General features: G+C 43.4%; 1 protein-coding gene across 1 annotated transcript; it reads left to right on the top strand.

Annotated features, from left to right (window-relative positions):
• The first annotated feature begins 517 nt into the window (after nt 1–517).
• Nucleotides 518–1,532, top strand: LOC126697634 (uncharacterized). The gene is made up of 2 exons (XM_050394705.1): nt 518–913; nt 996–1,532. The coding sequence occupies exons 1-2, from the start codon at nt 518–520 to the stop codon at nt 1,530–1,532; spliced, it is 933 nt and encodes a 310-aa protein (XP_050250662.1).
• Nucleotides 1,533–12,282: the final 10,750 nt, after the last annotated feature.

Raw genomic sequence — 12,282 nt, 5'->3', positions numbered from 1 at the left:
TCAAGGGGGATGTATAGTTTTGCTAGTCGGAGCCCCTTGTTGAAGGTGATATTTGAGACCCCAGACTCAAATAGAGACTGGAAGAGTCGTTACTTCTTCCTGGAGGGTGACAGATGGATGAGCCGTCCAGGGGAGACGGAGTACATGCTCGTCGACACAACCTGGGCAGTGATAAATCAATCGTGTATGCACCCGTCTTAATTTTGTAATGATTTTCATATCCGTCCATTTTTATGTGTATATCTTGATCGTCTCTCTGCAGGTAGACGGCGCCCGCAAGTTAGCCTTGAGGAATTTAGTTTCCTTGAAAAGATTTGCAGAAAAACTAAGCCGGAGGAAAGGACTTGGGCTAAGTTGGTGAACCCGAAGACCATACATTGGTACTGCGACGGTCCTGAGCCCACCCAAGAGGCTATTAGATACAACGAGCGAGTTCATAGACGTAAGCCCGTCGACTTTACTTTGCCATTTAATTGACTTTACTTAGTTTTAATTTCATCCGTCATTATTTGCAGAGATGGAAGACGCAAAAAGGAGAGCTTTAATTAAATCTCAAGCCGTCAAGAAGAAGGAATCCGGCGAGGTGGTACCTAGGGTGTCGGCTTCAGCCCCGAAGAGGAAACCGACATCAAAATCTGACCATCCGTTTAAGCAACCAAAGGTCTCTCTTGAACCTGTGGTTGGTTTGATGGCTGAGGGTACCAAGACCGTCACCCCAGCCAAGCATGGGACGGGAAAAGGATTCATGATGGCCCCAGACTCTAAGCAAGAGAAACCTCCTTCCCTCTTCCGTGACGACTCCAAGTATGCATTGGAGAAGCTGTCATCTATTATCACGGCGGAAGACTATGAGGATCTTGGAAACCACTCGACGGAGGCCATGGGGGAGACGGGCCTCTTTGCCGTTGCTCAGGTGGGTTATGTCCGTCAAATATGTTTGTTTCTCTTTTTCGTTGTTTAGTACATTATGTGACGGGCTCTTTTCTTGTTTGCAGTCCTTGGTCATGATGAAGGGATTACTGGACCGGTGTCTCAATCGTGAGAGTACTTTGGACCGGGTGCGTGCAAAGGCGGAGCAGACGGAGGAAGAGCTTGGTCAACTCCATAAATGGAGGTCCAATATGGAGAAGAAGCTGGAGCTTTCTGAGAAGGCAAGGAAAGAGCTGGAGGAGAAGACGGTCGAAGCGTTGACGGTTATAGAGAAGAAGGAGGCGGAGATTAAAGAACTGAAGGAAGAGATCCGTCATGTGAAAGAGGTAGCCGTCAAGGAGTACCGCGACTCGGACTCCTTGTTGGGCGAGCTGGCGGACTCTTTCCTTCAAGGCTTCGACGACTCTCTCCGTCAGGTCAAGAAGGCCTACCCCGAGCTGGATTTGTCAATGGTCAAAGTTGACGACCAAGGCCAGACTTCTGCCCTCCCCGTCGCTTCTGAAAATATGGAGGACCTTTTGGGCGAAGACGCTGTTCAGGGCGACGGAGAATCCGTCCTGTCGAAGGATATTCAAGTTGCTGAGCCAAAGAAAGTGGATTAATCTCTATGTAATTTATTTTGAGAACAATCCGTCTTCTTTTTTTTTTTTTTTTTTTGGTTTATTAATTTACTTTTCAGAACAATCCGTCCTCTTTAATTGTATTAAACACTTGCCTTCTGGGCTTTTGGCTTATTAATGCTTATATGCTTTCTATTATTGTTTGGAACTTGTTTAAAAGTCCGTCCTCCTCCTTGAGGAAGGATTTTCAAGAGAATATTTGTTTATCCGTTATACTCCGTCCACATTGCAGACTTATTATTTTGTGTTGATTGATCCGTCCATTTGGACGATTCGTTGTCCGGCCTCGTGGACAGTCCACCAACTTTTCAGCATCCTGTTATCTGTCCATTCTTGGACTTGTAATTTTGTTCACCCTTTTGGTGATCCGTCCACTGTGTGGACAGTTTTATATCTTGTTAATGATCCGTCCACTTTGTGGACTGGTAATCATTTTCACTGTTTTGATGATTCGTCCATTTTGTGGATAAAATTATAACACCGTTTAGGTGATCCGTCCACTTTGTGGATAGTTCTTTCACGCTGTTGGTGATCCGTCCCCTGTGGACTTCATTTGTATCCGTCCATCTTGTGGACTTAAGTTATCATCCCTGTAGGATGTTATCATCCCTGTAGGATGATCCGTCCATCTTGTGGACTTTATTTTGTGTCCGTCCATTTTATGGACTTACAGTGATCCGTCCATCTTGTGGACTTCATTTGTATCCGTCCATCTTGTGGATCTCTGTAGGATGATCCGTCCATCTTGTGGAATGCATTTTGTGTCCGTCCATCTTGTGGACTTTTTAAGTTATCATCCCTGTAGGATGTTATCATCCCTGTAGGATGATCCGTCCATCTTGTGGACTGCATTTTGTGCCCGTCCATTTTGTGGACTGACAGTGATCGTCCTTGTAGGATGATCCGTCCACCTTGTGGACTGCATTTGTATCCGTCCATCTTGTGGATCTCTGTAGGATGATCGTCCATCTTGTGGACTGCATTTTGTGTCCGTCCATCTTGTGGACTTTTTAAGTTATCAGCCCTGTAGGATGATCCGTTCATCTTGTGGACTGCATTTTGTGCCCGTCCATTTTGTGGACTGATAGTGATCGTCCTTGTAGGATGATCCGTCCACCTTGTGGACTGCATTTGTATCCGTCCATCTTGTGGACTTTTGAAGTTATCATCCCTGTAGGATGTTATCATCCCTGTAGGATGATCCGTCCATCTTGTGGACTTTATTTAGTTTTCGTTAATTTTGTAGACAATTGTAATGACATCCAAGTAGAAGATCAAAATCGTATCTGATTATAGAAATGCGCAAAGGAAAAAGTGCCTGCCCCCTTTAGGCTTAAAAAAGGCATGACAAGATTGTAGCCAAAAAGACAGTTAAAAGAAAAACTTATAAAAAGCTTAAAAAAAACTGGTTGCCGTTCGCTGTGTCACTATTACTGGTAGTATTTCCTCAAAGGCTCGGCATTCCATGGATGCGGTAGCTTCTCTCCATCTGTTGTCTCCAGGTGGTATGTTCCTTTCCTTTTCCATGATGTAACTCTATAAGGTCCTTCCCAGTTGGGGCCGAGTTTTCCCTGTGTAGGGTCTCTAGTTGCACCCATGACCCTCCTGAGTACGAGGTCTCCTACTTGGAAGTTTCTGTGTCGGACCTGGGAGTTGTAATGTCTGGTCATGCAATCCTGGTATCTAGCGATCCTTTGCTCCGCCGCCGACCTAACCTCATCTATCAGGTCCAGCTGTAGCCTCATGGATTCGTCATTCCTGCACTCGTTATGGTTGTGAACCCTGTAACTTGTGAGCCCAACTTTTGCTGGGATGACCGCCTCGCTCCCGTATGTCAGTCGAAATGGCGTCTCTCCTGTCGGAGTCCTCGCCGTTGTCCTGTATGCCCACAGTATGCTCGGCAATTCTTCGGGCCATATGCCCTTTGCCCCCTCGAACCGAGTCTTGATAATCTTTAACAGGGATCGGTTCGTGACTTCGACCTGGCCATTAACCTGAGGATGGGCGGGTGATGAGTAGTGATTTTTTATTCCTAGCTATGTGCAAAAATCCCGGAAGTGGCCGTTGTCAAATTGCCTCCCGTTATCTGAGACAAGAACTCTAGGAATACTAAACCTGCATACGATGCACTGCCAGACAAAACTTCTAATGTTGTTTTCTGTAATGGTGGCCAAGGCTTCCGCTTCTACCCATTTTGTGAAGTAGTCAATACCCACTACCAAGAACTTTAGCTGCCTTACCGCCGTTGGGAAAGGTCCCATGATATCTAGTCCCCACTGAGCGAACGGCCATGAAGCCGTTATAGGGGTTAGCTCCTCAGCTGGTTGTCCGATAAAATTGCTGAACCTCTGGCATTTGTCGCAGCTTTTAACGTAAGACTCGGCATCCTTCTGCATGGTTGGCCAGTAATACCCAGCTCGTACCAGTTTGCGCACTAACGACCGCGATCCAGAATGGTTCCCGCATATCCCTTCGTGTACTTCCCTCATTACGTAGTCTGCCTCTTCAGCCCCCAGGCATCTTAGATAAGGATGGGAGAAACCTCTCTTGTAAAGGATGTTTTTTATTAAGACGAACCTTGCCGCTTGGACTTTTAGCTTTCTTGCTGCCTCCTTTTCTTCTGGCAGTAACCCGTCCTTTAAGTATGAAGTTATCTGTGTAGTCCAGTTTCTTTCGGAGCGTATCTCCTGCATGTTGTCGGGGTCTATTAGTGGAAAAAGTTGAACAAAAGAAAGTACATTACCCGGTGTCACCATATGTTCTGCTGAAGCGGCTTTGGCTAGCCGATCGGCGAGCTCATTTTCTCCCCTGGGGATTTGGACGACCATTGCTTTTAGTCCGTCGACTCTCACCCTTACTTGATCAAGGTATCTCTTCAACCTTTCCCCCTTGCATTCATAATCTCCGTTTACTTGATTGGTCACGACTTGAGAGTCGCAGTAAACGACCACATTTTCAGCTCCGGCGGCTTTGGCTAGGTCGAGTCCTGCCGCCACGGCTTCGTATTCCGCTTCATTGTTGGTGGTGGGGAAGTCGAGACGGACCATACATTCAATCTTGTCTCCTTCAGGTGACAGCAATACTATGTCGGCCCCTCCGGCTCACCGATTGGATGATCCGTCGGTATATATGCTCCACTGGGGGAATTCTTCTGCCCCCTTGTCCTCGTCCCGCGTAAACTCCGCTATGAAGTCGGCTACAGCTTGTCCTTTAATGGCCGCACGTGGACGGTACTTGATATCAAACTCACTCAATTCTATTGCCCACAGCGCTAGTCGACCTGCGGCTTCAGGGTTACTCAGTGCCTTTCGCAAGGGCTTGTCGGTCATTACGTTCACGGTATGGGCTTGAAAGTAGGGCTTGAGCTTGCGAGCCGCCGTGACCAATGCAAAAGCGAGTTTCTCCATAGGCTGGTATCTTTCTTCGGCACCGCGAAACGCCCGGCTGGTGTAGTATACAGGCTTCTGTGCATTATCCTTTTCTCTAATTAAGGCCGCGCTTACTGCCACAGAGGAGACAGCCAAGTAAAGGAAAAGTTCTTCACCAGGTTGCGAGGGACTCAATAGGGGCGGTGAGGATAGGTATGCTTTTAATTCCTCGAATGCTCGCTGACACTCGTCCGTCCACTCGAAAGACTTCTTTAACGTGCGAAAGAAGGGCAAACACTTGTCCGTGGCTCTCGACACGAATCTATTTAATGCCGCTATCTTGCCGTTAAGGCTTTGTATCTCCTTCACATTTCGCGGTGGGGCCATCTCTACTATGGCTCGGATTTTGTCCGGGTTAGCCTCAATCCCCCTCTGGGATACCATGAATCCTAGGAATTTGCCTGCCGTTACGCCGAATGCGCACTTTCCCGGATTGAGCTTTATGTTGTAGGATCGAAGCGTACCGAATGTTTCCTTAAGATCTTCTAGGTGGTCTTCCTCCTTCCGACTTTTCACCAGCATGTCATCGACATAGACTTGTACATTCCTCCCGATTTGCTGTGCGAACATCTTGTTCATTAGCCTTTGGTATGTTGCTCCCGCATTCTTCAGGCCGAATGGCATTACCTTGTAACAGAAGAGTCCTTGACTGGTTACGAACGAAGTCTTTTCCTGATCGGCCTCGTGCATGCGGATCTGGTTGTAACCCGAGAAAGCGTCCATGAAGCTTAGTAATTGGTGTTGAGCCGTCGAGTCTACCAGGACGTCGACCCTTGGAAGGGAATAGCTATCTTTGGGGCATGCTTTGTTAAGATCGGTGAAATCCACGCACATCCGACACTTACCGCTCGTCTTCTTCACCATTACCACATTCGCCAGCCAATCGGGATAGTAGACTTCCCTGATGAAGCTTGCCTCTTGGAGTTTGCGGACCTCTTCCGCTATCGCCTGGTCTCGTTTCGGCGAGAACGCTCTCTTCTTTTGTCGGACGGCTGGAAATGAAGGCAATACATTCAATTTATGTACCATGACCGAGGGATCGATTCCTGGCATATCGTCATGACTCCAAGCGAACACATCCTTATTGCTCCTCAAGAAAGCTACGAGCTCTTGACGGATTGCGGGTTTGGCAAGCATTCCGATCTTGGTTGTTCTGTCCGGGTTGGAACTGTCGAGAGTTATCTCCTCTAGCTTCTCTGTGGGTTCTGCCATCGTTCGGTGCTCTTCTATATTCAAGGCCTGGATTTGGTCTTCCATCTCCATCATAGCTACGTAGCATTCTCGTGCGGCAACTTGACTTCCGCGTAGCTCTCCTATGCCATACTCCGTTGGGAACTTGATCATTAGGTGGTAAGTTGATGTTGCCGCCTTCCACGAGTTGAGCGTGGGTCGTCCAATAATAGCATTGTAGGCGGACGAGCAATCGACCACTAAGAATGTTACGTCCTTGGTGATTTGTTGGGGGTAATCTCCTACCGTCACTGATAACGTGACCGCGCCCAAAGGGAATACCCTACTCCCTCCGAAACCAACGAGCGGGGCGTTTGTCGGTATTAGCTGCTCCCTATCAATCCTCATTTGCTGGAACGCCGGACAGTACAAGATATCGGCCGAGCTGCCGTTGTCGACCAACACTTGGTGCATATTGTAGTCGCCTGCCCGCATGCTGACGACGAGGGCATCGTCGTGTGGATGGTGTAGGCGCCGTGCATCCTCTTCCGAGAACCCGATAATGGGGCTTTCCCTTCTTGCCATCTTTGGCACTGTACCCGCCAACTGGACATTCTGTACCATCCGAAGGTATGTTTTGCGAGCCTTTTTTGACGATCCGGCCGCAGTTGTTCCTTTGATTATCATCCTTATGTCCCCTAATGGGGGCCTTGGTCGCTCGTTTTCTCGACGGGGGTGTTGTTCTTGTGGGGGTTGATCCGTTCTCTCCTTGCTGACGAACTTCTTCAGCTTCCCTTGTCGGATAAGGGCTTCGATTTGTTGCTTCAAGTCGTAGCAATTGGCCGTGTCGTGACCATGGTCACGGTGGAAGCGGCAATATTTGTCTCTGGACCTTTTGTTGGGATCACTCTTCAGCTTTCCCGGAAACGTTAGGGATCCTTCGTCCTTAATCTGCATTAGGACTTGGTCTATCGGAGCGGTCAACGGGATGAAACTTGTGAACCTTCCGCCCATGGGTTTTGGACGTCTCTCCTCCCTCCGGTCTCCCATCCTTCCTTTCTTCCGCCCCTGGTCCTGTCGGGGATCCTCTTGTCTGTCTCTCTTCTTGGGTCTATCTTCTCGGGCTAATAGTGCGTCTTTAGCGTTCATATACTTGGTGGCCCTGTAAAGCACCTCTGACATGGTCTTTGGGTCGTTTTTGTATAGGGAGAACAAAAACTTACCCCCCTTCAGCCTGTTCATGAACGCTGCCACCAATATCTTATCGTCGGCTTCGTCGATCGAGAGCGCTTCTTTATTGAAGCGTGATATGTAGGCCCGTAACGTCTCCTCCTCTCGCTGCTTGATATTCATTAAACAAGCCGTGGATTTTTTATACTGATGTCCTCCGATGAAGTGCGTAGTAAATTGAGCGCTTAGTTCCTTGAAGGTGCTGATGGAGTTTGGTGCTAGCCGGCTGAACCAAATCCTTGCTGCGCCCTTTAGGGTCGTAGGAAATGCCCTGCACATAATCGCATCTGCCACTCCCTGAAGGTGCATCAGGGTCTTGAAGGTCTCTAGGTGATCTAGAGGGTCCTTGATTCCGTCATAACTATCCATACTTGGCATGCAGAACTTACTCGGCAGGGGGAAGGAATTGACGGTTGTCGTAAATGGCGAGTCAGTCCGGTTGACAAGGTCGTCAAGATCACTGGACACTCGCCCCTTGAGAGCGTTCATCAGTACTTCCATCTGTTCCTTCATCGCCTGCATCTCCACGATGATGGGTTGTGGAGCCGTATCCGTCACTGAAGGGATGCTAGTGTCCCGTCGCACTGGTCTGCTCGGGGCGTTACTTTCCTGTGGTCCGTCATGATTTCTCCTTTCAGCACTGGTCCCTTCTTGATCCGCTCCTTGGTTATTGACCACCGCACTCTTTTGGTTCAGCTGCTCTTCTAGGTCGTGGTTTTGTTTGGTGAGGCACTCCACGGCCGCGGCGAGCGTCCTGACCTATCTCTCAAGGGCAGTCGTAGGGGCTTCCTCTTCTTGAACGTCGTTAGTGGTTGCCATCGAGCGTGTGAGTACCATGTAACTCTTTTGTCTAGGAAGCGATAGTGTGCTACGTTTCCCACAGACGGCGCCAACTGATGACGACGAAAATTATCACCAATAGGTCACACCGTACTCGCGACTCGAAGCGAACCTGCACAATAGAAGCAATCGAAAGAAAACCTTTAGAGAGCACCGGTGTGGTGCCGAAGAAACACTCTCCGAAGGTCAAGTAAGAATTCTTCTCCCCACTTTAGAGCGTTAGAGAGGGTCAATTAAAACGTACCTCGATTTGCGAGGGTGTTAGGTCTTTTATAGTGGTAGAGAGTTGGCTTTTCTTCTTGGTTTCCAAATCTTTTCAATGTGGGACTCTAATACAAATTCTTCTAAGCGTGGTGAACAAGGATTTCCATTTTTGGATCTTAGGGCTTTTCTAGGCCATAGGGACTTCGGATCATGGGCCCTTACTATGTCTGTTAGCGATGGGCCTTCAAAGCGCATGGGATCATCTTTACACAGGCCCAGCAGTTCCGATCCGTCAAGCCCATTAAGGTAGGCCCATCAGGCTCTATATTTTATCATCTTCACTTGTAATACAAACATACAAAAGTAAATAAAGAAGAGAGCATTTCGATATATTGTAAGCACCTTACAATTCACGTGTTCGTGTCCAAATTTCCTACTGTGGATTAATATCGACTCATAACACAAATTAGTTGTAACATATATCTTGCTTAGTATCATTAATTACTAAGTTGAGGTTTATGCTCGTACAATTGTTGTGGATCAATATCAATCCATAACACAAATTAGTTGTAACATATATCTTGCTTAGTATCATTAGTTACTGAGTTGAGATTTATGCTCGTACACAATCCATAAATAAACATACACTATTATTGAGATACATTACATACATATACATATTGTAAAATTCAAAACTTTTATGTGAGTATATCTCCCAATAATTTCGGATAAAGTTTCTTATGTGCAATACATTAGGATTCTTAATAAAATTCAAACACAGTTCCATTAAATTTAATTGTCCTGAAGAACTAATATTGCATGTACTTCAACGATCAGTGCAAGTTGCAACCATATGTTTGAATTTCACTGTCTCAACTCTTGATTAGAAATGGTTTAAGTTGCAAAGGTACAACCTGGCCAGGACACAACCTCCATTTCCTGCACTTATCACACCCGATAATTTCCCAACAAAATCCAGTACACAGGTAACAGACAAAACGTGGGAAATAGCTCACGTGGCAACACATGATCATACAAAAACAAGTATCTAATAATTTCATCTCAGCATATCGCGTTTTTTTGCTCCCGAGTTGGCGAGAAATTGAGATTCTGACCGATTCAGTGGTTTTTGGAGTAAATAATGCCAAATCAAAGGGTAATTTATCTTAAGAAGCGCCAAAATTTTCTTCTGCAGATAAGGACAACAAAGTATAAGTTTTATAATTAATTAAAAAGATTTTTATTTCTTATTTCGTTTATTCTATTTCTATTGGATTCAGAATTCAGATCTCTTGGGGGGACAGTTTTATGTTCAAATCTGAGGTGATTTTTTTAATCTCATTTATTTACTTTTTACTAATTGGTATATACCACTTTGTATGGTTAAATGCTTTTTTAGAATTTCATATGATTTTTTTTAGAATTTCATGCTTTTTAAGAATTTTATGCTCTTTTTTTAAGCATAAAATTTTTTCGTGCTTTATTGAACTTTCGTTTTTAGAATTTTTTTCATAACATTATTGGAAACTTTTGAATTTTTACAGTTTTTCTCAAACTGTCTTATCTCCCAGAAACCTAAGCTTGAACATTAAATTAAAAGACTTCGATGGTGCATTTGTTTGTTTATTTGTTTATAAATGCTAGGAGATTAACTTTGATTCTATTTTTCAACCAATCAATTTTAGATAAAAAAAAAAAAAAAAAAATCATCCTGTGGATCACCTTTTAATTGTGTAACAAAAATGTAAACCCAGGATCTAGTTTCTATTAAAAAATTTCTTAATAAAATGGGTCAAATATTCAAAATTGATTGCTATTTAAAATGAGATGTGATGATTGCTCTTTATTATCACACTAAAACACCACTTGATGATTGCAGTTTCATCGTGAGAGGCGGTAAGCAGCCATATGTGGATAATCAAAGAAAAAAAAAAAAAAAAAAAAGAGAAAATGTAAGCTATCAATTAGCCATCAATTACAAAGTGTAACGCACAATAGATAATGTTTAGAGAAGCTGCCAATGGACACCTCGATAAGAATTGATGGCTAACACTAAAAAACGAAAAAGCAAAAGGGAAAAAAAAAAGAAAAGAAAATTTGGAATTAGTTAAAGAAATTGTCGTGAATCAGGGGGTTCTATTATCTTATATTGAAGTTGACATATGAAACCTCTTGCATATGGAGAGGAAAGGAATTTCAACCAATGGACATATGTTAATTTGGTGGGCCTACATTGTCAAAATCACATTTGTATACAAATTTCTAGTTATATGGTTTTTTTTTAGTTTCTTGTCAATGTTAGGTGTTCCTCATTCCTATGTTGTCAAAATTATATTTGTTATTACCAAACAATCTTCAACATATATATATTAGTATATAAATTTCCAGTTCTTATTCTTTTAATTTCTTGTCACCATGTAATACTTTTAAAAACCAGTTTTGTTTGTGATTTAGCCTTTTTTTTTTGGTGATGTTTAGCTCCTATTTTCATTTAATACCCTAGTGCATTTTTGGTTTTGCAGTTTCATTTGCTATATATGGCTTTTTAATGTGACTTTGCCATTAATGGATATATATGTTCAAACTTCTTGTTTTAATTTTTACCTTAGATTCATGAACTGAATGGTTCAAGTCACATGAAGAATCCCATGCGATATAATGATTTTGTTCATTTAATCATTATTGGTGAGAGCAGCAAAAAGTGTTTCTTGTGAATGACATGTTTTATGACAGATTCTATTATGGCCTTCCTTTTCTTGACTTTTCTCCACGTAACAGTGTAGATTCCTTCTTACAATTTCTTTGTTTCCCATATGAAAATTTAGTTTTACTTAGTCAAGAGAGACAAACCATGGGGCCCAAGCTTATGAAAGTTTAGACCTCAATGGGAATGTTGGGCTCCATGGAATTAACTGGAATGAATAAGCTTTCAGGTTGCTAGTCCTGCTTTACTCTGTGTTTGACCATATGTTTGCTTATGTCTCCTTTTTTTTTCCTTGATCTTTATTGGAATAATTGTTAATTGTAGTTAAGAAGTTTGGAACTTTCCCAAGGTGGTGTATAGTGCTTATCATTGAGTTTAAGTGTTCCACTGAAATGGCATATAGATCACCAATTTAAGCTGTAATTTTATATCATTCAAAAAGCTTTGAACCTCCCTTCTTAATAGTAAATTTTATCTTATCCTTTTTCTCAAGCCTCAGTGTATCCAGGGAACAATCACATTTAGCTTTATCCTTTTTCTTTGGGTTCTATATTCAACAAATAATTTGGCCCTTATCCAATTCCAATCAAATCCTTTTGTACGTAGAACCTTTCTAACATATTGATGCTAGGAATTTTGTAAAATGATATCATGACAGACTTTCCCAAAAAAAAAAAAAAAATCAAGACAGGACTTATTGCTTGGGACTTCAGTAGTGCATTTTGACATGGTAGAGAATTGTAACTGTTCGCTAATTACAAATCACGATTACAGACGGGCATGCCAGCTTTCCTCTTAATGAACTTTACTAATTTATTTTTAGTTAACATGTTCTTGGACTGTTCTTGCTTGATTATTTCTTTGCCAGCTTGTAGTGCTAAATTTGATAATTCTAATGTCAGCCTGTTTGTCCATTCCCTGCATTTGTTGCTGGGTTAAAAATAAAATCAAATAAATTAATATTAGGCAAGCAGTAGGTGTTTTGCAGACTAATCAAATGGTTCAATGAAGTGTGCACGTTTCAGTTCCCATGTCTGAATCCTAAAAAAACATAATTAATTTTAATGCTTTTTTTTTTCCCCTTCTAGATCGCAGGTCTTTGGTGCTGAGGAAGGAAAATGCGTTGTCTTGACAAGTACACTTCTATGTGGAAGTC

The sequence above is a fragment of the Quercus robur genome, chromosome 2 (genome assembly GCF_932294415.1).
Source record: "Quercus robur chromosome 2, dhQueRobu3.1, whole genome shotgun sequence".
Lineage (NCBI taxonomy): Eukaryota > Viridiplantae > Streptophyta > Magnoliopsida > Fagales > Fagaceae > Quercus > Quercus robur.
This window is presented reverse-complemented; position numbering and strand designations above follow the sequence as displayed.